This window comes from Anomaloglossus baeobatrachus, chromosome 1, assembly GCF_048569485.1.
Source record: "Anomaloglossus baeobatrachus isolate aAnoBae1 chromosome 1, aAnoBae1.hap1, whole genome shotgun sequence".
NCBI classification, from domain to species: Eukaryota; Metazoa; Chordata; class Amphibia; order Anura; family Aromobatidae; genus Anomaloglossus; species Anomaloglossus baeobatrachus.
Window position 1 is genome coordinate 836410484 of NC_134353.1, and position 25112 is coordinate 836435595.

Consider the following 25112-nt stretch of genomic DNA (forward strand, 5'->3'; position numbering starts at 1 on the left):
TGGCCTCAATGAACATAATAGTTTCTCCTCTTATTTGTGATGTTTTTAGTTTGAAAGTACTGTTTTAACTTAATTTTAAATTCTCTTTTCTAGGTTTCTTATTATATGTGTTCTTGCATATGATATTTACAGTGATCCACAATATTTATCATTTGGATTGGACTATGACCATGTCTTATGTTCGGGATCTGAAATCCATTTATGTCATCTGAGGAATATTTGTGAAGTCATGGATCGTGTGTTCTTGATAATATCATTAAAATTGTATTGATGCTTTATGTGATATTATAATATTTTGTCTAAATGCATGGATTATATTTATATATTTGATGTGATATTACATATTTTGTCCAAATGTATTGATTGTGTCATATAATTGATGTGATCCGCAATAACTACCATTTGGATTGTACTATGACCATGTTTGTTTTTTCTGGTCTGGTCCTAATATATGGATATGATGTTTTCTATATGTGGATCCTGGTATCATTATGTTTAAGGTATGCACAATTGTGGTTAATGTGTTCTCTATTATCATTGGTGTCATTGTAAGCATTATTATATACCCCCGCTGGCGCCCGATCTGGGTTGGCTGCTGCACGTTCGCGGTGCCGTGGCTGTGGTCCGCTGACTGGCCTGTCGCGTCACATAGTGTCACGTGGTCTGGGAATTCCTTGGTCACGTGTCACTGACGCGGCCGCCGCTCGGCGTCTCGCATTGTCATAGCAGCGTGAACGTCACCACCGGTCCGTCCCTGATTGGTTGCCAGCCACATTATATACCAGGTGCTTTCCTACCTCATCACTGCCCCGTGACGAAGGTTTTCGAAACGGCCGTCGGGCTGTCTCCTGCAGCAATCCTGCCACGTGTCTAGTCAGCTGCTTTGGTATGTTCATCGCTATATCATATTTTGAATTTCCACCATATGAGTAAGGATGTATTAGTGGGTGAGTCCTGATTGTGCTCCCCATTACTATTCAGCTGCGGGCTGTTTCCTGCAGCAATCCTGCTACGTGTCTAGTCAGCTGCTCTGATATGTCCATTGCTATGTCATATTCTGGATTTTCCACCATATCAGTGAGGATGTATTAGTGGGTGAGTCCTGGTTGTGCTCCCCACTATTATTCAGCTCTTTTGCTGTTCTAGTTTATGAAGGATATGAGGGATATATGTGCACTTTATATTCTGTGTAACGCTATATATGCAATTTCTATTGTCAGTCCATGTTCTAATTCTTACGGATTAGTCCCTAACTGGGCTTTTCACCACTGGTTAGCTGTCTAGCACACGAGGCTTATATATATGTGTGTTTCCCATTGTGAGTTGTATTATATGCCACGTATATGTATGGTTGCCATAATTAATATTGTTGGTACTTGGCCTATTTTTTGGTGAGTCCTTATTTGGCTCCCTATTATTGCTCAGTGGCTTAAAATATATGGGAGTGTTGTATGCAGCTTCCAACTGGGATAACATCAGATTACGCACGGGTGCTACTCGTTTGACTACCTATCATATCATGTGTTATGCTACATGACACTGTCACTATAGCTATATATGTGTATAGTAGTCCCTTGCTATATCCCTCTTTCTATTCATAATGATAGGTGCGATTTCTGCAGGTTTTTTGACATTTGTTCACCACTTAATTCTACTTTGTGCCCTCATTCGCTGCTCTAGAATGAAATTTTGTTCGGATTAAATTGTTATAAATAAATATTTTTTTTATACATATATTGGACCTTGTTCGCCTCTTTTCTTCTCTTTTCTCGTGTCTTTCAGCGAATGTCCAGCAAGTAATTGTCTAATCCATATTTATCATAATGGTATATATGTAACTATGTACTCTTCACTTAACTTATTGTTATTCCTTCTAAAAGCATGTAAAACACAGCGAGGTGACTCCAACCACAGTCTCCCTCGTTTCCACTAATTGGGCCACACACACCCCACTTGACTGGCATCAGTTGACCCCATTTTCAAGATGAAAAAGATGCTTTGCATGAAGCACTCTCAAAAATACACGTGCCTTTCGCCTCCCCTGGCTGAGCCAAGGGAAGAAAAGTCCTCTGAGAGCCATGACTTGTTCATCTTGGTTCTTTTAGAAACACAGCGAGGGGACTCCAACCACAGTCTCCATCGTTTCCACTAATTGGGCCACACACACCCCACTTGACTGGCATCAGTTGACCCCCCTTTTCAAAATGAAAAAGATGCTTTGCATGAAGCACTCTCAAAAATACGCATGCCTTTCACCTCCCCTGGATGACCCAGGGGAAGAAAAGTCCTCTGAGAGCCATGACTTGTTCATCTTGGTTCTTTTACAAACACAGCGAAGGGACTCCAACCACAGTCTCCCTCGTTTCCATTAATTTGGCCACACACACCCCACTTGACTGGTATCAGTTGACCCCCCTTTTCAAAATGAAAAAGATGCTTTGCATGAAGCACTCTCAAAAATACGCATGCCTTTCACCTCCCCTGGATGACCCAGGGGAAGAAAAGTCCTCTGAGAGCCATGACTTGTTCATCTTGGTTCTTTTAAAAAACACAGCGAGGGGACTCCAACCACAGTCTCCCTCGTTTCCACTAATTGGGCCACACACACCCCACTTGACTGGCATCAGTTGACCCCATTTTCAAGATGAAAAAGATGGTTTGCATGAAGCACTCTCAAAAATACGCGTGCCTTTCGCCTCCCCTGGCTGAACCAGGGGAAGAAAAGTCCTCTGAGAGCCATGACTTGTTCATCTTGGTGAACGTTAGTCTTTCCACATTGTCAGTGGACAGATGCGTGTGCATAGCTGTCAGCACACCCCCAGCAGCACTGAGGACACGTTCCAAGAAAACGCTGGCTGCGGGACACAAGAAGATCCCCAAGGCGTACGTGGTGAGCTCAGGCAATTTATCCAGATTGGAAGCCTAAAATGAGCAGGGCTCAAGTTGCACAGTAATGGCATCGATGTTCCCTTGCATATACTCATATCTGTGTCTCCTCCTCTTTTTCCTTGGCCAGCTCCTTTGTTTTCGCATGAGTATATGTCCTTGTCACTTTCCCATGTGTTTGTGTTAAGTTGTGAGTTGTTTGTCACCTTTTGGACACCTTTGAGGGTGTTTTCTAGGTGTTTTTATGTGTTTGTGATTGCCTGCCATTGTTTTCTATGCAGTTCGAGTTCGGTTCGTCGAACGTTCGCCGAACTGAACTCGATCGAGACCTCCGTTCGACGAACCAAACTCGAGCCGAACCGCGGCTGGTTCGCTCATCTCTAGTATTTATCATGATACTTTGAATACATCTTTTGGTGGCTCTGTTTTAGCTTCATACACTTATCATGGTATTTTCTAGACCCCCCTTGATTGGTCTCTCATTTTGTCATACTATGATATTCTTTTCTTATATTGTATCTTCATTCATTTTCTAAATAAAATGTACTATTATTTTTATCTCTATTAGCTGTGGCTTCTTTTGTGGGAATATTTTGGTTATAATATATTGATTTTATATGTTTAGTTAGTGAGAAAACCCTGCATATGAGTCCTTTTACATAGTGTATGTAAACTTCTGGTTTCAACTGTATATGACTTGCATCCTGCATTTTTGCCAGTTTTCCCTTCTACATTTTCTAGCTTTCATTTGCAATTCATGAGACGCTTAGGGAGGATAGCAGCCGCACTGATCTCTGACATACTCAGTAACATACCCAGTAAATAACAAAGAGAGGAATACCATTTCTTGAATATTTAGTATACAGAGACAAACTGCAGTGGCATGGAGGAAAATATGAAGCAGAGCTAAGCTATCTTGAATCAGATCTGGGGTGTGGTAAAAGACTTGTTATAAAGCTCTACTCAATGTATCTATTTCACATTCTGCTTGTTTCATCCCCATGCTCCTTACTCCTTCTCACCTATCCCCTCTCCTTAGAGTATAATGGGCTGTGTTACATTACACTAGTGGAGGAGCTAGCAGTATTGTCTGAGCAAGATGGATTTAAGCTGTATTTTTTCCTATAATAAGTTGAGAATGCAGACGAAGGGGAAGAAGTGTCAGATAAATGGGAAAAAAAGCTGATTTCTTGGATACCCTTCATCTGCTTTGGCTATGCTGTATTTCTGGTTTTAGCAAAAAAAAAGGCATTAAAATTGCCCTTTGTGAACAATGGTTTCTAACCACTTTAAATTCATCAACAACTTTATATCTTCTATTTGAAGCTGAATTCCCAGGAAATTAGCATTTTAATTCATATACCAATGAAGCATTAAGTGCTCTATCTGTGACAGAGCACTTAATTAGCTTTTGGATCTAAATTTATTTCCCTTCCCAGCACCATAGTGTTTAGCTTCATTGTGAGCTAACAATCCGTCTAAAGAGGCTGTAGCTAGGCGGGGAAACAACCGTGGGAGGCAGAGGAACATTAAGTGCTATGTCATGCCCAGAGCACTTGATACCTCATTTGAATATACATTAAAACGCTGATCATTTGGGAATGCATATATATAAACAATTTGATAGATTGACATTTCAAAGACCTACTTGCCTATATATGCAGTTTAGGATAGTTGGAACTTACTGACAGATTTCTTTTAAAGGATATGTCTCACACTTTAATTTCAGAGGTGCATTGCTCCCCAACCACCTGGCTTCTTTCTTTGTTGCGAGTCAGGCACTCTTGCTAGCTTAAAAGTTTGGACTAGCCACATTGCTGTGCCGCTGGCCTGAACTGAGCGCTCTCTGATACTATACAAAGGGTAGCCTTGACTTTGTGGCATCGGAGGAGCTCTGTATACTCCGAAGATGGCTGGAAATAGAGGTAAAAGCATTCTCCAGTGATATTGCCCTGATATTGTGCAGTTATTACAAACTCAGCGAAAAAAATATTGTAAGCTCTGCGCATGTTTAGCTAAACTGTAAACAATAAAAAGTAAAAATGTGCGCAATTTTAATAATATACAGTTAATTGTATTTACAAGCACTTTACAATTAAATCCAACTTTTAGGATGCAAATAATTCTTTACTAATTAGCACTTATCAATCCAGCACATTACAAATAAAGAGGTATAAATTTGTAATTGATCTTCTCTTCCTTTTTTTATTACCAGGATGCTCTGGACCGCTGGGGTTGGAAGGAGGGATCATCTCTAACCAGCAAATAACAGCATCCTCAACTCACCGGGCTCTTTTTGGATTACAAAAGTGGTACCCGTATTTTGCAAGACTCAATAAGAAAGGTCTAGTAAATGCTTGGACTTCAGCTGAAAATGACCGGTGGCCTTGGATTCAGGTAAGACATTCCTTGAATCTATGAGTTGACATGAATGGCTTGCTATAAGTCTACGACCCTTTGGAGATATAATCAACTATCTTTAAACAGTCTGCAGAATTACAAACCACCTTATTGCTATAGGGTTTTAGTACTGAGAAGTGCTTTATTTAATTACGGCATTCATATACCAGGACCATTCTTTTCTGCTACCTTTCATTTCAGTGTTTATGCCTTTTATACACACGTTTCTTTTTGTATTACACTACTGAATAAATTATAATAATCTGTTACCATGTCTCTTTTCCCTGTCTCTGTATATTAGCGATACCATTGTTCCCACCGTTTCTACCATCTGCTTGTTTAAATCGCAGCATTTACAACTACTGTGCTTCAATTTTGGTTCTCTTTTGATCATGACGAATTCCCTTTGTGAGCCAGTAACAATGATATGTGAAACACCCGTCTTCTCTGCTGATTGTTCCTTCACTGCATCTCCTAGACATATGTCTACCTGTTTAATTGTCAGTTTAATGTCTAACTGTTAGCTGACTGGCATGTCTATTCCTTCTTTCCTAACGTACAATTTTTCTTGAGTTAGTGAAACCTTGGCATTGCTGAGCCAATGATTTCTGCTCATTGCTCCAGTTAGGTGAGATTGCCCAGGTGGATTAGGCCGGTTAGGTGAGATTGCCCAGGTGGATTAGGCCAGTTCGGTGAGATTGCCCAGGTGGATTAGGCCAGTTCGGTGAGATTGCCCAGGTGGATTAGGCCAGTTAGGTGAGATTTCCCAGGTGAATTAGGCCAATTAGGTGAGATTGCTCAGGTGGATTAGGCCAGTTAGATGAGATTGCCAAGGTGGATTAGGCCAGTTCGGTGAGATTGGCCAGGTGGATTAGGCCAGTTAGGTGAGATTGCCCAGGTGGATTAGGCCGGTTAGGTGAGATTGACCAGGTGGATTAGGCCGGTTAGGTGAGATTGCCCAAGTGGATTAGGCCAGTTAGGTGAGATTGCCCAGGTAGATTAGGCCAGTTTGGTGAGATTGCCCAGGTGGATTAGGCCAGTTCGGTGAGATTTCCCAGATGGATTAGGCCAGTTAGGTGTGATTGCCCAGGTGGATTAGGCCAGTTGGGTGAGATTTCCCTATTAATTTGTATCTGAACCCTGCATCCACCTCAGTCTACAAAATATGCCCCAGCTGGAAAAAGAACTACTAGAAAATGTCCAATTTTGGAAATTGTTTGCAGGGAGATATTTTTAAGGCACTGGTGCAAAAATAATGAAAATATTGAGCTGTGGACTAACAAGTGCAACCTTGTAAAAATGAAATAACTGTAAGAGGCTGGTCAGTCACCGTGTAAGATTGTGTCTCACACAACTTGTAATAGACATAAAATACAACTGCTGTAGAAGCCACGGACCCTAAGGGCAGATAAAATGCACAGGAACCCAGCAAAATTCTTTGACTTTCAAGCGATACACTTTGAAACGCGTTGACTAAATCACCTTCGTCTAAATTCAGCATATTGGTTTATAATCTCTGTTTCCAGCAGTACAGAGATATCCACTCTAATCTCCTGGTTCCTTTAAGACATAAGCCACACCGCTTATGTAAAACAACTCTTAGACCATACCCATTTTGCAGGTCACAATCCCGGGAGGCTTTTACAGCAGGCAAAAAAGGTCTTCCCATTTTCATTGATTCATCGAACACTAAGAAATACAATTCAAAAATAGCTGATCTAAAAGTCGGTGAGAAAAAAAAACCCATGGCTGCTGGTGTGGTGTCACAAACAAATAGATAAAAATGTGAGGCAATGGACTCTGCAATAAATAAGAATGTGGCATAGAATATACATGTATAAAATTTTACGGAGCATGCAGGTCCCAAGAAACTTGAGTTAAATTACGCAAATTGCAATGAAGGGTTTTTTTTTTTTTTTTTTTTTACACATTGCAGAAGGTTGTGTCAGAAGCAGATGACTGATCTAACCTCAGGGGGAATCTCACAGGCATCCCTGCAGTTTTGACTTGCAACTATCACATCACATGGTCTAGCATAGCCAATAAGGAGTGGCAATAATAGCCTGTATAATAGTCTAAACAGGAATTGCAGCAGCCATTTTAGGTGATTTTAGAATATTGAGAGGATGTCACAACTCACCTCAGCAATAGACATAGGAAAAGAAAACCTAAAACAATGGACAAATACTCCAGACAGTAATGTGTTGTAAAACTGCAGGACTGAAGAGGACAGTAGTAGTCTGGGATTAATACAAAAATTCATGTGATAGAGGTAGACAGAGATGCCAGGAGCACTACCAGTGTGATTGATTCGTGATATGTTGAAGATGAGATGCATCTGTGTTGCCACATTTGAATTGCAACTACATATTCATTTTTTCTTTATTTTGAATGCAATAGAAAGCATAAGTAAGACAGCACAATATTCATTACAGAAGAAAATGAATCGTCACATGGTGTGCAAGTCATAAGCAACTGTTTTCAGTTGTTACATTTCTTCTGCAATTGCTTTTATTAAAGGGGTAACATTTTATTTCAGAACTCAATACTACACATGCAAATAAGCATTTTTGTAATGTATTTTATCTGAGAAATCTGCTTTTTTCATCTCCTGGACTGATCTTTCACTCTCAATTCATGGGTAAATTCTGTATTCAATGAAGACATATTTTTCCTGTTCGTGAGATAGTAGATGAGAGTAGCTGATTTTAAAATTCTGAGAAAGGCTGGATAGGGAGGAGCTAGAAGCAAATACAGATATTGTGATGCAAGTTCTCCTGAATCAACAGTTAGGGTACGTGCCCATGATCAGTGTTCACAGCATTTTGGACACAGCATACTTCAGCTGCGTCGAAAACACTGCGATGTAAAGTACAAGCACAGTGGATGGGATTTCTAGAAATCTCATGCCCACAGTGTAAACTGTCCTGCGGTCCGGCTCTCTGAGCCGCAGGCATGTCAATTGTTTAATGCGGAGTCATAAGTGTTCTCCATAGGGAGAAAAGAAAAGAGAAACCGCAACTGCCCAAGCCAAGATAGTAGGCCCAAGCAGCTGCAGCCTCCTGCGTTCTCCTCTGGAGGAGACTCACAGCTCTGTACATCAGGACACGGCAGGTCCTGATCATGGGCACATACCCTTAAGCCTGCTTTACACTTTGCAATTTCGCATACGATATCGTATGCGATTTGGAACGCCCCCATCGTATGTGTGGCACATTCAATTTGTTGCCCATGTCGCACAAATGGTTAACCCCCGTCACACTTACTTACCTTCCATACGACCTCGATGTGGGCGGCGAACGTCCACTTCCTGGAGTGGGAGGGACGTTTGTCGTCACAGCGACATCACGCGGCAGCCGGCCAATAGAAGCGGAGGGGCGGAGCTGAGTGGGACGTAAACATCCCGCCCACCTCCTTCATTCCGCATTGTGGGCCGGGAGCCGCAGGACGCAGGTAAGATCTGTTCATCGTTCGATGTTCGAGGTACGATGAACAATCTGATGTGCAATTCTAGAGACAGGTACAATGTGTATGCGATGAACGTTTTACCGTTCAATCGCAATCGCACGTACCTGTCACACACTGCAATGTACCTTATGATGCCGGATGTGCGTCACTTACGACGTAACCCTGCCGACACATCGTAAGATACATTGCAGCGTGTAAAGCAGGCTTTACTGTTCTCCATTGGACTTAATGAGCACCAACTGTGATCAACTATATCAGTAATAGGAATATCTGAATTCACTGAAGTTATATGTTTTGCCCATGAATTAAGAGCTTTGGAATTAATAATCAGTCTAGGAGGAGAAAATTATTACAAAGTTTCTAATTTTTACATATACTTTCACATGAATTCTTGGAAAATAAAATAACTGATGGTTACGCTTTAACTTGGCATGTAAGTTTTTTTCACACCTGTTTTACTACTTGACAATCCTACATGCCACACTTATACTACAGGATACTGCCACATTTTGCTTTATATACCTGTTCTTACCTACTTATCATTGTCTATTACATCATTTTTAGCAAGGGTTGATTAACTGAAGTTAAAAAAAAATGTTAAAAGTTAATAATAGTGTTGTACAAAATGTATGATTAAAGAAAAAATGTAAATGGCAATGAATGTGAAAAAGAAAATAAAACATTCCATGGCTAGGACTATGGAGGCCACTAGCACCACCACTGCCATTAGGCATCCAAACACTGGTCACAATTGGCCTCTTTTGCTTTCACCAAGTATATTAGTGGAAGGGGTTGTGGAGCATATTGCACATCACTTGTCTCACTCACAGTAGCATGATGCTACCTCTAAAGGGTACTTTACACGCTGTGATATAGGTACCGATATCGCTAGCGAGTGTACAGGCCCCGGTCAGATGTGCCTCACGGGCAAATCGCTGCCCGTGGCGTACAACATCACTAACACCCATCACACGGACCTACCTTCCCTGCGACATCGCTGTTGCCGGCAATCCAACTCCTTTCTAAATAGCAGAGGAGGGGCGGAGATGAGCAGCCGGAACATGCTGCCCACCTCCTTCCGTCCTCATTGCCGGTGGACGCAAGTAAGGTGATGTTCGTCTTTTCTGCGGTGTCACACATAGCGATGTGTGCTGCCGCAGGAACGACGAACAACATCGTACCTGCAGCTGCAATAATATTAAGGAAATGAACGACGTGTCAACGAGCAACGATTTTTCATGTTATTGTGCTCGTTGATCGTCGCTCATTGGTGTCACATGCTGCGATGTCGCTAACGGCGCCGGATGTGCATCACTAACGACGTGACCCCAACGATATATCGATAGCGATGTCGCAGCGTGTAAAGCACCCTTAAGAGCGACACTATCAGTTTGAGCCAAAGTTCTGCACAGAATGGTCTTCCTAATCACAAATGACTAAAGCCCGCTTTACACACTGCAATGTATCTTACAATGTGTCGGCGGGGTCACGTCGTAAGTGACGCACATCCGGCATTGTATGTACATTGCAGTGTGTGACAGGTACGTGCGATTGAACGTTAAAACGTTCATCGCATACACATCGTACCTGTCTCTAGAATTGCACGTTAGATTGTTCATCGTACCTGGGAACGATGACCAGATCTTACCTACGTCCTGCGGCTCCCGGCCAACAATGCGGAAGGAAAGAGGTGGGCGGGATGTTTACGTCCTGCTTAGCTCCTCCTCTCTGCTTCTATTGGCCGGCTGCCGTGTGACGTCGCTGTGACGCCGAACGTCCCTCCCACTCGAGGAAGTGGACGTTCGCTGCCCACAGTGAGATCGTATGGACGGGTAAGTACGTGTGACAGGGTTACTCGTATGTGCGGCACGTTCAACAAATTGAACGTGCCACACATACGATGGGGGTGTTGGAAATCGCACACGAAATCGTATGCGAAATTGAAATGTGTAAAGCAGGCTTAAGGCCACTTTCACACATCAGTTTTTTGCCATCACTCTCAATCCGTCGAATTTTGAAAAAAACGGATCCAACGACTGATGTCATTGGATCTGTTTTTCTCTCATCGACTTGTTTTAGCAACGGGTTGCAACGGATGGTATCACGTTTCGTCCGTCGTTCCATGGATCCATCAAAAAATGTTTTTCCGTCAGACGGAGACGACGTCCACAGTAATGTTTTTGTGTACGTCGAAAAAACAGACAGTGACGGATCCGTCGCTGTCCGTCGTTTGGTGCCATGGAAGTTTGTGGGCGCAGGATTTGTCGTCATCCATCAAATGATGGAATCCGGCGACAGATTCCGTTTTTTTAACTGAGCATGCTCTAATTATTAATTAGCCCCCAGCTAGTTGGATCTGTTGAAAAATGAATCCGTCGCATCAATTTAGCCACAATCTGCGACGGATCCGTTGAGAAAACGGATTGTGACTGCTGGCAAAAAACTGATGTGTGAAAGAGGCCTTAAAGGGATACATTTTGGACATTTTTTTCATTTTCAAAAACAGGAAACGTTTGTCAGGGTAATGTGTTAATAGTTGGCCTTTGGTTAGTAGTCTTATTATTATTATTATTATTATTATTATTATTATTATTTATAGAGCACCATTAATTCCATAGTACTGTACATGAGAAGGGGTTACATACAAAATATAGGTAGAAAATACAGTAAAAAAATTAATAGTGACAGACAGGTACAGAGGGGAGAGGACCCTGGCCTTAAGGACTTACATTATGCAGGATTACTACCTGTAAAATGTAATAAGTTACCATCATTTACTATAGTGAGGTTACTGATGCTGTTTTTAACTAAAATAGACTCATAGAGGTTGGATATAATCCTAGGAGACAAAAAGACATTAGAGTGTTATACTCATTATTCCAGTGTTATTGGAACACCTGTGAATTTTAGAAAAATTTCCAAATCTGATGAATTTGAATTTCAATAGCTCCAATCAACTCCAATTGTAATTCTATAACATAATTACGCTCAGTAAAATATTGGACTGATAAGCCTTTATGGCATAGATAATACAATTGCTTACCGCTAAATATAAGGGCCTCTAAATTTAAATCTTTAAATTGGAACTTTTCATGGTTGCACAAGTAGCAGTTACACTTGACCCCACTTGAGAGGATCCAGATGCCCTAGGCCATATAATAAAATGCATTATAAATAGGACTTGATACATGTTACAGATTTTATATTAACACCGCTATGCTTTAAGTTACACCCCTGGTAAAAAACAAACATAAAAGTCAAACATACTCGCCAATTGTCCTAAATTTGCAAAGGCTGTCTCAGGTTTTTAGATACAGGCGTCTGAGACCAAAAAGAGTCATGAAGCATACCATGGTGGGACTACGGATGCTCTTGGAGGCACAATATTGGCTAGTATCCATTCAAAAGCCTTAAATATAGATGCATAGAAGCACATTTTTCATTCATGTCATCATACATTGAAAATATTCTAGTAATTGCACTGTCAAGAAAATACCATTTTTTAAAATAAATCTATTTCTAATGAAACAGTCTGATTCAGCTGCTGAATAGCAGCTCTCAGGTAGTGTGTTTTAGTAGCTTAGTCCTGGTTCCTTAAAGGGAATCTGTTAGGAGATTTATGCTATGTAATATGAGGACAGCATGTTGTACAGGTTAAAACACAGGTTAAAACACAGAATTCAAAGATGTATCTCCTTTCAAGCTCTGTAATGTTTACTTTCAACTATTGTTTTAGCAAAAGGAGATTATCATTGCTTGGACTACATTGCCTCTTGCTGGGTAGTCTGACACTCCCCTTTCTGATAAGCAGCTCACTGTTTATAACAGTGTACATACAGAACCTGGTGAGGGCAGTGGCAGCTTTCTCAGCTCTGCCTGGATGGCTAAAAACTCTGGTTATGTCAAAACCACTGCACCCAGTAAGCCAAGTGATACATCTTTGGATTCAGGGTCTTTTTGTGTACATCATTCTGCTCTCAGAGGAGGTAGCAAAAACCTGCTGACAGATTCCCTTTTATGAACTGGTGTGTTGTCTTTCTATTCTTGTAATATGACCTCACTGTGTGCCTTATCTGTGTAGTGCGATATTACAATGTAATATATATATACAGTGTGTCCACCCATATCCTGTCCACCACCATTAACTTGAGAATGGTGGCAGCTATAGGCATAGAACTAGTGTCTAGGTATAATAAAGTAGCCATGTGCTATGCAATGAAACCACCTATAACACCACCTGGTGGAAAACAACAGAGTTAGCATTTTTATCTTGAAAACGGAATGAGATAGAGAAAAAAAAGTGAATTAAAAAATTGTAGGGCATCATCAATTCAATACGAATCAACACCTTGCATACTTAAATACTATGATTAGAACGTGTAAAACTCACAAGGCTGCGGACGTGAAGCGATACCTCATGGAGACCTTCCTACAAGTCATTGGGTATGGTGGCTGCATGGAGTGGCCTCCACGCTCACCTGACCTGACCCCATTGGACTTCTTTCTGTATATATAAGATAATATAGTATATATATATAGTATTACTGCACTATGGCATCACTGTGTGCATTACCCTTGTAGTGTGTCATCACTTTTTGTATAATCTGTATACTGTAACTCCGCAAGGTTTAATAAATCGACTCATTTGATATCATGTGCATGCTTAGTTTTTCGTAGACACTAGTCATACGTTGTCGTCTTTGTGCTTCATTTTTGCGTTCTGACATCACTATGTGCATTATTCTTGTACTGTGATGCCAATTTGTGCTTTATAGCTATACATTAGTAAAGGATAAGTGGCCTAGTGGAGAAGAGAAAAAAAACACGTTAGTGAAGAGATCATGGGTGAAAAATAGCTCCACGGTTTAATTTTGTCTCTCTTAAGTGTAATCAAATACTGCAAATAAAAGAATTAACATGTCATAGTAATAAAAAAAATGTAAAGAATAAAGGCCGCTTTACACGCTTCGATATCGTTACCGATATCACTAGCGTGCGTACCCGCCCCCATCGGTTGTGCGACACGGGCAAATCGCTGCCCGTGGCGCACAACATCGCTCAGAATTTTCACACATACTTACCTGCCTAGCGACGTCCGGCGAACCGCCTCCTTTTTAAGGAGATGAATGGGACGTAACATCCCGCCCACCTTCTTCCTTCCTCATTGCGGGCAGGATGCAGGTAAGGAGAGGTTCCTCGTTCCTGCGGTGTCACACGTACCCATGTGTGCCGCCGCAGGAACGACGAACTACATCGTTACTGCAGCAGCAACTATAATCAAGATTAGGGGGGATGTCACCGATTAGTGATTTTGAACGTTTTTGCAACGATTCAAAATCGCTCATAGGTGTCACACGCAACAACATCGCTAACGCGGCCGGTTGTGCATCACAAATTCCGTGACCCCAAAGAGATTGCTTTAGCGATGTCGTAGCGTGTAAAGTGGCCTTTAGAACAGTGCGATTAAGGTCTAATTAGAAAATCACAGTATCAGGATAATTCTGCTTTTAAATTTAAAGAGAAAACATGTTTCCTTTTTTACTGAATATTTTTAGTAAAGCGTTTTTATCGTTAAAAATTAATATCAGACTTTAAATAAGTACATACATACAGCCAACCCATTATCTGAATCTAAACTTTCTATATGTATATATATGGTTACTTCAGCAGAACATGCCTCAGGTCTTACATGTCCGGTTTGATTTCCTTCACAGAAACAGAAACTTGGCAATAAAAGTCAAGATAAGCTGAAACCTCAGCAGAAACACATCTATTTTATTACTGCTATGGGGCAATATGATAAATAGAATTGAAATCATGTCTTGTTGAACATTTCTGGATTTCGATACTTTTTATCATATTACATGCAGAAGAATAAATGGACTTCTAAATTGGCTTGTCAGTTTAGGGATGAATCTCACTACAACTCTGCAGAGAATATACATGAGGGTATATAATATTAGATAGAAAATGATAATGAGAATCTTTTTCAAAATTATTATTGTAATACTTAAGGGGGGTTGTCTGGGACTTTTTTTTTATTATACGCCTAAAAACTAATAGCCAAGTAGTTGCTAACAGGGACAACTAATTGCCTGTTAATCCCGGCACTGGAAAATAGCAGTCATTGACCACTCCTGCCAATAACTCGGCTACTCTTTATCAACAGAACAGCTCTTCTGCTTCTTCTGGGCTGCTCTGTCGGTAGGGCTTGACTGTCGCCATCATGTTGATAGACAGCCGGCTTCCCGCAACAAGCCAGCAGGGAGCCGGCTGTCAATCAACACGACGCGGACACTATCATGAAAATAAGTCTCTGCTCTTGCAATGTGACGTCAGTGGAAGCTGCTGAATTGCTGGAAGGAGCGGCCTGTGACTACTCTATGTTGGTGGAGAACGGAATAGTTCTTATACACATAGTAAAACAAAAGAAAAGCACCAAATCATTCCTTTAATGTTTGCTGTAAGCTTGATGATTTTTTCTTTTTTACAGACTGTACTTCTGATGAAGCTTTAGTGGACTTTATACTTTGGTATCTGTGTATAGGTCATTTTAGACTAGAGACATTGATCATTCAAGACTGACATTGTACGCCAGCCGTAATGAGGGGAATTCAAGAAGAACGTGATAAATTCATTAAGAGGTACATGCTACCTAATGAATTATCAGTGCTGTGCTCCCCATCAGAAATGATACTCCAGTCAGTGGCACTTTTGCTGTATTTGAGGAATTATGGAAATTATGGAATCCTCATGGTCATCATATCTCCGTGTGGGAGCATCCCACGTGGACGATATTACTGTCGTATTTTATTTTAGGATTTTAGCAGAAGGTGGATACCAAATAAGGTGGATCTGGTATGTTCTGGGGGCCAGATATTATTTGTGGCTCTTCTGTATGTCCTACTATTAAGCTGAAATATGGGAGATGTGCGTTATGGAATTTTGAGATCAGTGGTATGCCCACCATATCTGGGGGACATATGTATCTTGCAATATTAATACTTCCCCAACGGAGACAATACGGCTGCCCTAGTCTTTTGATCAGCAAAGCTATATTCCTGAAGGAAATTTGTACTCCGCCCCTGTGTATACAGATTGTAGTCGGAGCATCTCTGGCTACGCAGGGGGTCTTTGAAGAGCTGGGGGGAAGTGTTGTAAGGTAATTGAAAGGCACGTGTTAAATCCCCTAACAAGGAAATCTTTTCCTGGCTGTTAATGTGTGTAGGGTTCTCGAGGGAGGGGGGGATCACCCCTGATCCAGAGACCATGAAAACATATCTGCTTATTATATTTTCATGACACTCTCATAGGCTTACAGTAAGAGAAATAGTAACTGTTAGCAGTGAATTCCAGCCAGTAAGAGCTATGGTCACAAAATGTAATAGAGGGAACATAACTCACTGATACCTACAGTATCTTGTGGTGAAAAACACAAAAAACCTCTAATGGTACTTTAATAAAACCTCAATGCAATTTAAATGGCTGATGGGATAGAAATAACTGTGCAGTGAAACCTAATTGTGAGGGGGTACTTACCTCTCTTTTACCCTTTTTGCATATGGACATGTAGGAAAAATGCCTTCAGCAGCTCTGTTTTCCTGCAGTCAAGCCTAAAATTGTAAAGAGAAGGAGGGTGCATAGATGATCTCCTGAGACACATTGCAATTAAAATGGATAAATATACAAAGCAAAGTAAGGCCTCTGCCACACCTACGTGAAAATCACGCACGTGCCGCGAGATACGTATTTTCCCTGCGTGTTGCGTTTGGTAAGTACGTGTCTCCTGTACGTGTGGACCACGTGTGTTCTATGTGTGCTATCCGCGATAACACATGGAGAACCAGTAATTTGCATACTCACAAGGTCCTTGCTGCTGTCCAAGATATTGATCTTTGGTCTCCAGCCCTGCCAACTCCCCGCTGCTGCTTCCGGCTGCAGTGAAGGGAATATTAAATGAGCATAATGAGCGGCGGTCGGCAGCAAGTGGCAGCAGCGGCAAAGACAGGAGGGCTGGAGAAGATGAGTAAGGATTTGTTATTTTTTTCTCTGACACGTGAGTTTTCTCTGGCACGTGTCACACGGGACCGCATCCACACTACATCCATTTGGTACGGGTGCGGGCCGTGTGACACCCGTGATGCCGGAGAAAAACAGACATGTCAGCGTGAGAAACACACGGACACACGTAAGTACAGAACGGACACACGTTCCATTCCAAAATACTTACGTGTGTCCATACCATTAGGAATACATAGGTCCACGTGTGTACGTGTCTCCGGTAAGTGAGAAAACTGCCAAACACGTACCGGAGGCACAAACGTGTGACAGAGGCCTAATAAAAATAGCATTAGGAAACATGGGAATATTAGTGAAAGCAAACCTGGATTCCTTTTTTAAAATAAATTTGGTGTATTTCTCTACAATGTGAACGTTGCTTACCGCAACCCGGGGGTTTTACTCGCTTGCAGCGGTGCAGGGTAGCTTAGGCATACACAGGCAACACAGTCTCTCTCAAAAATGCAGCAGTTTATTAGTAACCAACATAAACTGCCCTTCCAAAACACAATGAAGCCTCTCCTGGCTTAAAGGAAAATATAACATCCACATACCGTGGGCTTCCAGTCCAATTAAGTGTCCATAGTGGATTCTCCACACTCTGGCTCCAGCCAGCGAACACAAGTCACTGTGGTGCTTCCTGCAGCCTCCAGCCCTCTCCAGCCAGGCTGCAGTATTTTTCCCCAGTCATCACCGGGACTGATTTCCAGGAGTCTCTCTTCAGTCTTCACACAGACTGAGATCTCCAGCACACATCCTCCATGTGCAGCACTCTCAGGCTTTCCCCTGTTTCTAAAACTAACAGTCTCTTAAAACCCAACTGGATACACCCACAGGTGGAGGTATGTGATTCTCCAGCTCTGTCCATCACACTGGTCACAGTTTAAAGGGAACCTAACCCTTAATTACAACCCAAGTTCTGTGGAACTACAAGTCCCACAGTCACACCTTCAGTTCAACATCACAGGGGGATCCTTCTCCACTGCGACCATCCACAACATTGGTGGTCGCTACCTCACATATCCCCCCCCTCTGTTCAAACTTGTAGGGTTGAACATTTGATAACCCATAGGGGCCCTGAGACAGGGCATTAGTGTTACCTTGCCCTACAAGTTGAGAGGGCCCTCTCTGATAAATTTGAGCTTTAGCTCCTGACAGAAAGTCGGTCATTGTCACCAGACTCGTCTCAGTCAACCTCCTTGTCAGGTACGCCCCCCGGTCAGACCTATCTCTCCATGACTGTCTCCAACGGCTAGTGTAGTAGCGAAAGTCTCTTCCAGTCGAAACTACTGTCTGGTCTGACTCTGAGCTATCGAATCCACTAGAAGGGCTACTGTCTGGGCACCTCAGCACTGAGCGGATAGACGATCTGCTATATCTAGACCGTCTGCATTCTCTTTTTGCAGATATACTATGGCTTGTTCTGCCATGGCGTCTTCGGTTGTCATCGCTCTGTTGGTGTGTTCTTTCAAGACCATCCTTCGCTGTAGATACATCACTCCCTTCATCCATTCCTTTGGAGTTTAGAGTAGAGGACTTGGACCATTCAGAGTCTATGCTATAGCCCAAAGTGTAGTTAGGTCTTCCATGACCTTGGTTCCTTTCATTATAGGACCTACTTTCTGTGCCAACTGAAGCAACACCTTTATCGGGTGGGCAACCCTTCTCCTGGCCCCAGCCTGAAAGCGGTCTCCACCTCATACCCACTTGATGGAGTTGTTCTGCAATATTCTGCCTTTTTAGGTTCAACTGTCTTAGTTCTTCCAGGTAACCCAGGCGGTACTCTAGGAGGACTCGTAAATTTTCAACACACTCCTTTGTTCCCACAATGACACATGGAACCATACCGACTTCACAGAGTATCTTGACTTCATTATGAATATTAATTCTTACTCTCGTCACACCGGACTTGTCAACCATCTCCTGCATGACTCTTCCATTTCTTCCAATCAGCTTCTTAACCAGTTCTCTGGGCACTTGTGTGACCTCCTCCACAAACTCCAACAACTTCCGAGCTGTCTTGACTGCTCCTGCAGTTTTCCCATAGATTCGGAATGGTCTACTGTTTTTTTTTCCAATTCAATAGCTGTAATACCTGGAACCTTCCTGGCTTGCTGAATGTTACTTCTCAGCGCTCTTATTGCAAGCCCAATTAATGGTTTCTTCACAACCACCACTTCCTGAAACGCTGCGGCGAGCCGCTTCATATGCTCTAATCGTCTGGTGTCTTCTTCCATCTTTGTAGAGATGAGCCACTTCGTGCGAAGATACTGTAGGTGCATGCCACTCATGATAGCCACCCGCTTCTTTGTGACATCACTTACAGAGCACACCAGCAACCGACAAGACTCTGGGGCAAAGTACACTTTATAGGCTCCTACGGCCATCTTGAATTTTTCATGTACCGCCTCACTGGCACAGGCTTTTCTCAAGTCTGCAGGGACTTCTACCATGGACGTAAAGACTGGCCGAATTTCTTTACCTGTAAGGCCATCGGACCGTTCCTTGGGTCTTCCATATCCATCCTCTTTTCTTATCACAGGCTCCACCTTTGGAGTTGCATTCTCCTCAGGTTTTTCCATAGCCTCAGAGCCTTTGAATTTTTCCTCATCTTTGGCCTCAAGATTCTCAATCTTCTGTACCAAGTCCATCTTTATGGCCTACATCTTGGTCTTACCAGTAAGTTAAGCTCTCAGCTGCTGATGGGACTTCTGGGCTAGATTTCCCTACTTTAAGGGTTCTCTCAATTTCTGCAGTTTCAGCCATCTCTTGGGACTCTGCAGCATCTCCCTCAATTTCCTCTTGATTCTCTGCAACTTCAGAGGCTTTCTTGCACTCCATACCTTCAACCTCAGATTCTCTGGGGTCTACAACAGCTTTTGTGCCGTTTGCACTATTATTCACCCCAGCACTGGGTGGATCACTGGTCTGCTCACCATGACCTTTGTGGATTTTTCCTCCACCAACAGCCTCCAGGATTTCTTCTCCTATAGTGTTTTCACTCAACAGACCATCAGCTTCAAACCAGGAAATCATAGGGGACATCACCAATACTGTTTTGGTCGGCTCCTTTTTTGCACTTTCACCCTGCTGATTTCTGTCGTTACAGTGTGTCTGTTCAGTTTCTGACTCTTTCTTTTTCAGGATTTCACTGTCTGACTCTACATTAGTGGTTGCTACTGTCAACGTGCCTTCCTCAACCTTCTCTCCCCACTCAGACGATATACATTGCACTACCCCTCGGCGCTTATTACGTCTTCGGCGTCGAGAGATTTTATCTTTCTCAACTGTCTGTACCTCACTGTACTCAGTCGTCAGGTTACTAGAGTCAGTGTCACTCCCCCTGGTGTCCTGGACTAACAAGCCCCCACTTAACCAAGTGTTGAACCCCCTGTCTGGAGCTCTCCCATTTTTAACGGTCTTCCCCTTATTACACAATATCATACTACTAGGAACACTTTCAGCCTCCCGCTGTGATAGGGCTTCCTTTGAGCCTTTCCGGCTTTTACACAAGCAGCTGGCCATTTCTGCCATCGACCACAAGTCCTCAAAAAAATTAAAGTCCCGGCCTATTATAATGGGATGCGGTAAGTCAGGCACTACCCCAACATTAACGGATCCAAACACCCCATCCGTCTCAATGACCACTCGGGACCGTGGATACTCTCCAATGTTCCCATGTCTGCAGCGGGCTTCCGTCCTTCCAAGAATCGGGTAGGTATCGAGCGTGGCCCTCACCAGGGACACCAAGCTCACCGAGTCTACCAGCCCAGTCACACATTTGCCATCAACTTCCACAGAACACAGACGTGACTTCTCGTCAGCCGGGCAGTCTGTACTGCAGACTGGACACGAATAGCATGAACACCATTGTCCTTGGCTACTGTCCATTGGTGTCACTACACCTTCGGATTTGGGATGCTCCGCCCCTTTTTGTGTCACCACCGTTTTCTGGGACCCCGCCCCCTTTTGGGTAACCACCCCTTTCCGGGCCTCTGTCCCCGTTTGGGTAACCGCCCCTTTCCGGGACTCCGCCTCCTTTTGGGGTTTCTGTGGCTTCCCTGCAGTGTCTTTAGACCAGAATTCACACAGTTCCCCTTTATCTCGCTGGGCACCCTGTGTTCGTATTGGCCCCAGAAGGGAGTTCATCAACTGGTCCACTGCTGCCACATCAGTGCGCACTGACGGCTCCTGCTGTCCACGCACAAGGAACTGGTACAGCTCCTCCATAGCATCCATTTGTGCGCCCTCCATGCTGAAACAAGAAAACAAACAGGAGGGGCGCTCCAATGGGTAATACCCGGTGGTCTAAAGAGGGGGGAGTTAGAGAACCACTAACCTTTCCAGGTTGTACCGCCCGTACAACCAGGATCTCCAGCATGTGGTGTATCGCTGCTCACCAAACAGGGCCCCGCAATTCTGGGTTGGCCTGGAACCTCCAGTCACTGGTCTCTCGCCACTGCAGCACGGAACCCCGCAGACCCGCAGATTCACCGCCAGCAGCTGGAGTACGCTGTCCCTGTTCGTGGACCCACCGATCCACCGCCAGCTGCTTGAGTGTGCCAACACGATTTTCGTGGACCCGCCGATCCACTGCAGACAGCTTCGAAAATTGTTTTCGTGGACCCGCCAATCCACAGGCAACACTTTCTTGTAGTGTGTAGACAGCAGAAAAAAAAAAAAAACAACAACCTTCATGGACCCGGCCGATCCACAGGAACAACACCTCTGCAGTTGCTAGATGTGCTGCCTGGATTGCTGCCCGCTATCTAGCACCATATGTGAACGTTGCTTACTGCAACCCGGGGGTTTTACTCGCTTGCGGCGGTGCAGGGTAGCTTAGGCATACACAGGCAACACAGTCTCTCTCAAAAATGCAGCAGTTTATTAGTAACCAACATAAACTGCCCTTCCAAAACACAATGAAGCCTCTCCTGGCTTAAAGGAAAATATAACATCCACATACCGTGGGCTTCCAGTCCAATTAAGTGTCCATAGTGGATTCTCCACACTCTGGCTCCAGCCAGCGAACACAAGTCACTGTGGTTGCTTCCTGCAGCCTCCAGCCCTCTCCAGCCAGGCTGCAGTATTTTTCCCCAGTCATCACCGGGACTGATTTCCAGGAGTCTCTCTTCAGTCTTCACACAGACTGAGATCTCCAGCACACATCCTCCATGTGCAGCACTCTCAGGCTTTCCCCTGTTTCTAAAACTAACAGTCTCTTAAAACCCAACTGGATACACCCACAGGTGGAGGTATGTGATTCTCCAGCTCTGTCCATCACACTGGTCACAATTTAAAGGGAACCTAACCCTTAATTACAACCCAAGTTCTGTGGAACTACAAGTCCCACAGTCACACCTTCAGTTCAATATCACAGGGGGATCCTTCTCCACTGCGACCATCCACAACATTGGTGGTCGCTACCTCACAACAAATATATTCTCTATCTAAAGTTCTTATAAAGTGAAAGTTTACAATTAAATATCTCCTGCTATGTCATTGAGACAAGTCTAAAGACATCATCTGATGTCTCAACTTACCTTATTGGGACCCCTTGTTTGCCAGATGGTGAGTGCAATGCACCCTTTTTGATTTCTTGCATATAATAATAAATGTTGGTCTTATCTACATATAACAAGGCTTCTTTTACATTTACATGAAGCAGCAGAAATGTAAATATAAATAAAACTATTTGCTCCAATTTGATGCTTAGGCTGCGCCCACCCAACCGTAGATTGTCTCTTGTGAGAGAATCAGATCAATTATGTAAATGACACTGATCAGAGTCTGATCTTAGTGTCAGCATAGTGTGATCAGATTCTCTCGGGTGATAGATTCAGAGCACAGTTGAGAAGATGGAGAACAGAATTTCTCCATCTTCTCAATTCTGTGAGTCCGTAGACTTTTCATCTGTGCTGTGCTGTCTGATATTTTGCATGAACCCATAGACTTGAATGGGTGTGCGTCATCCAATTTGCGCTGCCAGTTGCAGCATGCTGTAATCTTTTCTATGCAATATGATGGTTGGTACTGCCCCACACAATAAAATTAGACTCAGTGACAAAACATCGGATGGCACTCATCCGATGTATTTGCTCGTGTGCGCTGCTATAGATGACACAGTCTAAAATTCTACAATTTTGGGATAAAATTCTCTGTATCTGTACAAGTTTTTCCTTAAAAATTTTGAAATAAAATGTATGATAATTATACCACATTGTATATTCTACATTAGATCTGCATAAAACAGGCAAAAATAAAGCCTAAAGTAGCAAAAATAATAGAAATATAGAAACAAATATAGCTATTGAACATTGTCCAAATATTTGTGTCAAAATAGCTTAATTCTGAAGTGGTTAAGAGAGTAAGTATGCTCAGTTTTTCTGATTTTTCTTTTTATAGGTATATTTTTGAGTACAATGTAAATTGTTCTTTTATTCTATAAACTACTACTTTAAGCAGTTCTTTGTCTGATGGCTTGTGACTATCCATATTCATCTAATGATTTCTGTATGTTAAATGTGGCATTTGTAGTGTTTATAGGATTTTTATGTTTATTATTTGCACATTCACTATCTTATGTCTCTGTACAACTTCGATCAAAATAAAGAGCTACTCCACATGGAAATTGCGCTAGTCGTACAGATCATTGATCTCTGTGACAGATTCTCAAGCTTTTCCCATACATGAGATCTAATGTTCTGTGCACATTAGGCATGAATAATACTGTATATATTACAATGTCATTATATGTTTGCAACACATATGTATAATATAATGCAGCAGTAGTAATATATGCTAGCATTAAGAATGGAAAAGTATTCACGACAATTCCGTATCTCCCTCTCATAAATACCATTCCACTATTATTTCTCAATGACCCTCCATGTGAGCTTTAGCTAAATGTCTATCATTAGTGTGGGGCATAATGGTGCCGTGATTGGAATTGCATGTTTTTTGCAAAGATGCTGAAGATTGAAGCGACAAAGGTCTATCAGAATCTGTATGTTCTCTGATCTGTACGTAGACATCACATTTTGTCACATATACAGTATTGTATGAGCTAGTTTTCTTCCACTGTCTAAAGACAGTATTTTAACTAATACATTTGGACTTTCTTTCCTTGCAGATGTCTAATTTTATTAGTAATAAAATAAAAAACTCACCTTAGAGTTAATCCTTTTGTTTAACTTGTGTCCATAGTTTCTCCATTAAAATAAGATAAAATAATTTAGCACACTATTCCTTCTAGGTTCCGAATAGTTTGGGTTGACACTATATTGTTAAGCTACAGTGGAGAAAAGAAGTATTTAGTCAGCCACCAATTGTGCAAGTTCTCCCACTTAAAAAGTTGAGAGAGGCCTGTAATTGACATCATAGGTAGACCACAACTATGAGAGACAAAATGAGAAAACAAATCCAGAAAATCACCTTGTCTGATTTGGCAAGATTTTATCTGCAAATTATGGTGGAAAATAAGTATTTAGTCACCTACAAACATGCAAGATTTCTGGCTCTCACAGACCTGTTACATCTTCTTTAAGAAGTTCCTCTGTCCTCCACTCATTACCTGTAGTAATGGCACCTATTTGAACTTGTTATCCGTATTAAAGACACCTGTCCACAACCTCAAACAGTCACAGTCTAAACTCCACTATGGTGAAGACCAAAGCGCTGTCGAAGGACACCAGAAACAAAATTGTAGCCCTGCACCAGGCTGGGAAGACTGAATCTACAATAGGCAAGCAGCTTGGTGTGAGGAATTCAACTGTGGGAGCAATTATATGTAAATGGAAGACATACAAGAGCACTAATAATCTCCCTCGATCTGGGGCTCCACACAAGATCTCACCCCATGGAGTCAAAATGATCACAAGAACATTGAGCAAAAATCCCAGAACCACATGGGGGGACCTAGTGAATTACCTGTATAGAGCTGGAACCACCGTAAGAAAGGCTACCATCAGTAACACACTACGTCACCAGGGACTCAGATCCTGCAGAGCCAGACATGTCCCCCTGCTTAAGCCAATACATGTCTGGGCCCCTCAGAAGTTTGCTATAGAGCATTTGCATTATCCAGAAGAGTATTTTTAGAATGTCATATGGTCTGATGAAACCATAGTAGAACTGTTTGGTAGAAACACAACTCATCATGTTTAGAGGAGACAGAATGCTGAGTTGCATCCAAAGAAACATCATACCTACTGTGAAGCATGGGGGTGGCAACATCATGCTTTGGGGCTTTTCTCTGCAAAGGGACCAGGATGACTGATCCATGTATATGAAAAATGAAT

At 42.5% G+C, this 25112-nt stretch overlaps 1 protein-coding gene across 1 annotated transcript in view; it reads left to right on the top strand.

Annotated features, from left to right (window-relative positions):
* Positions 1-25112, top strand: part of EDIL3 (EGF like repeats and discoidin domains 3) — a 1135698-nt gene that overhangs the window by 704271 nt on the left and 406315 nt on the right. The window contains exon 5 of the mRNA XM_075325131.1: positions 5102-5283. Coding sequence (XP_075181246.1) covers positions 5102-5283 — 182 coding nt within the window. The remainder of the gene's footprint in view (positions 1-5101; positions 5284-25112) is intronic.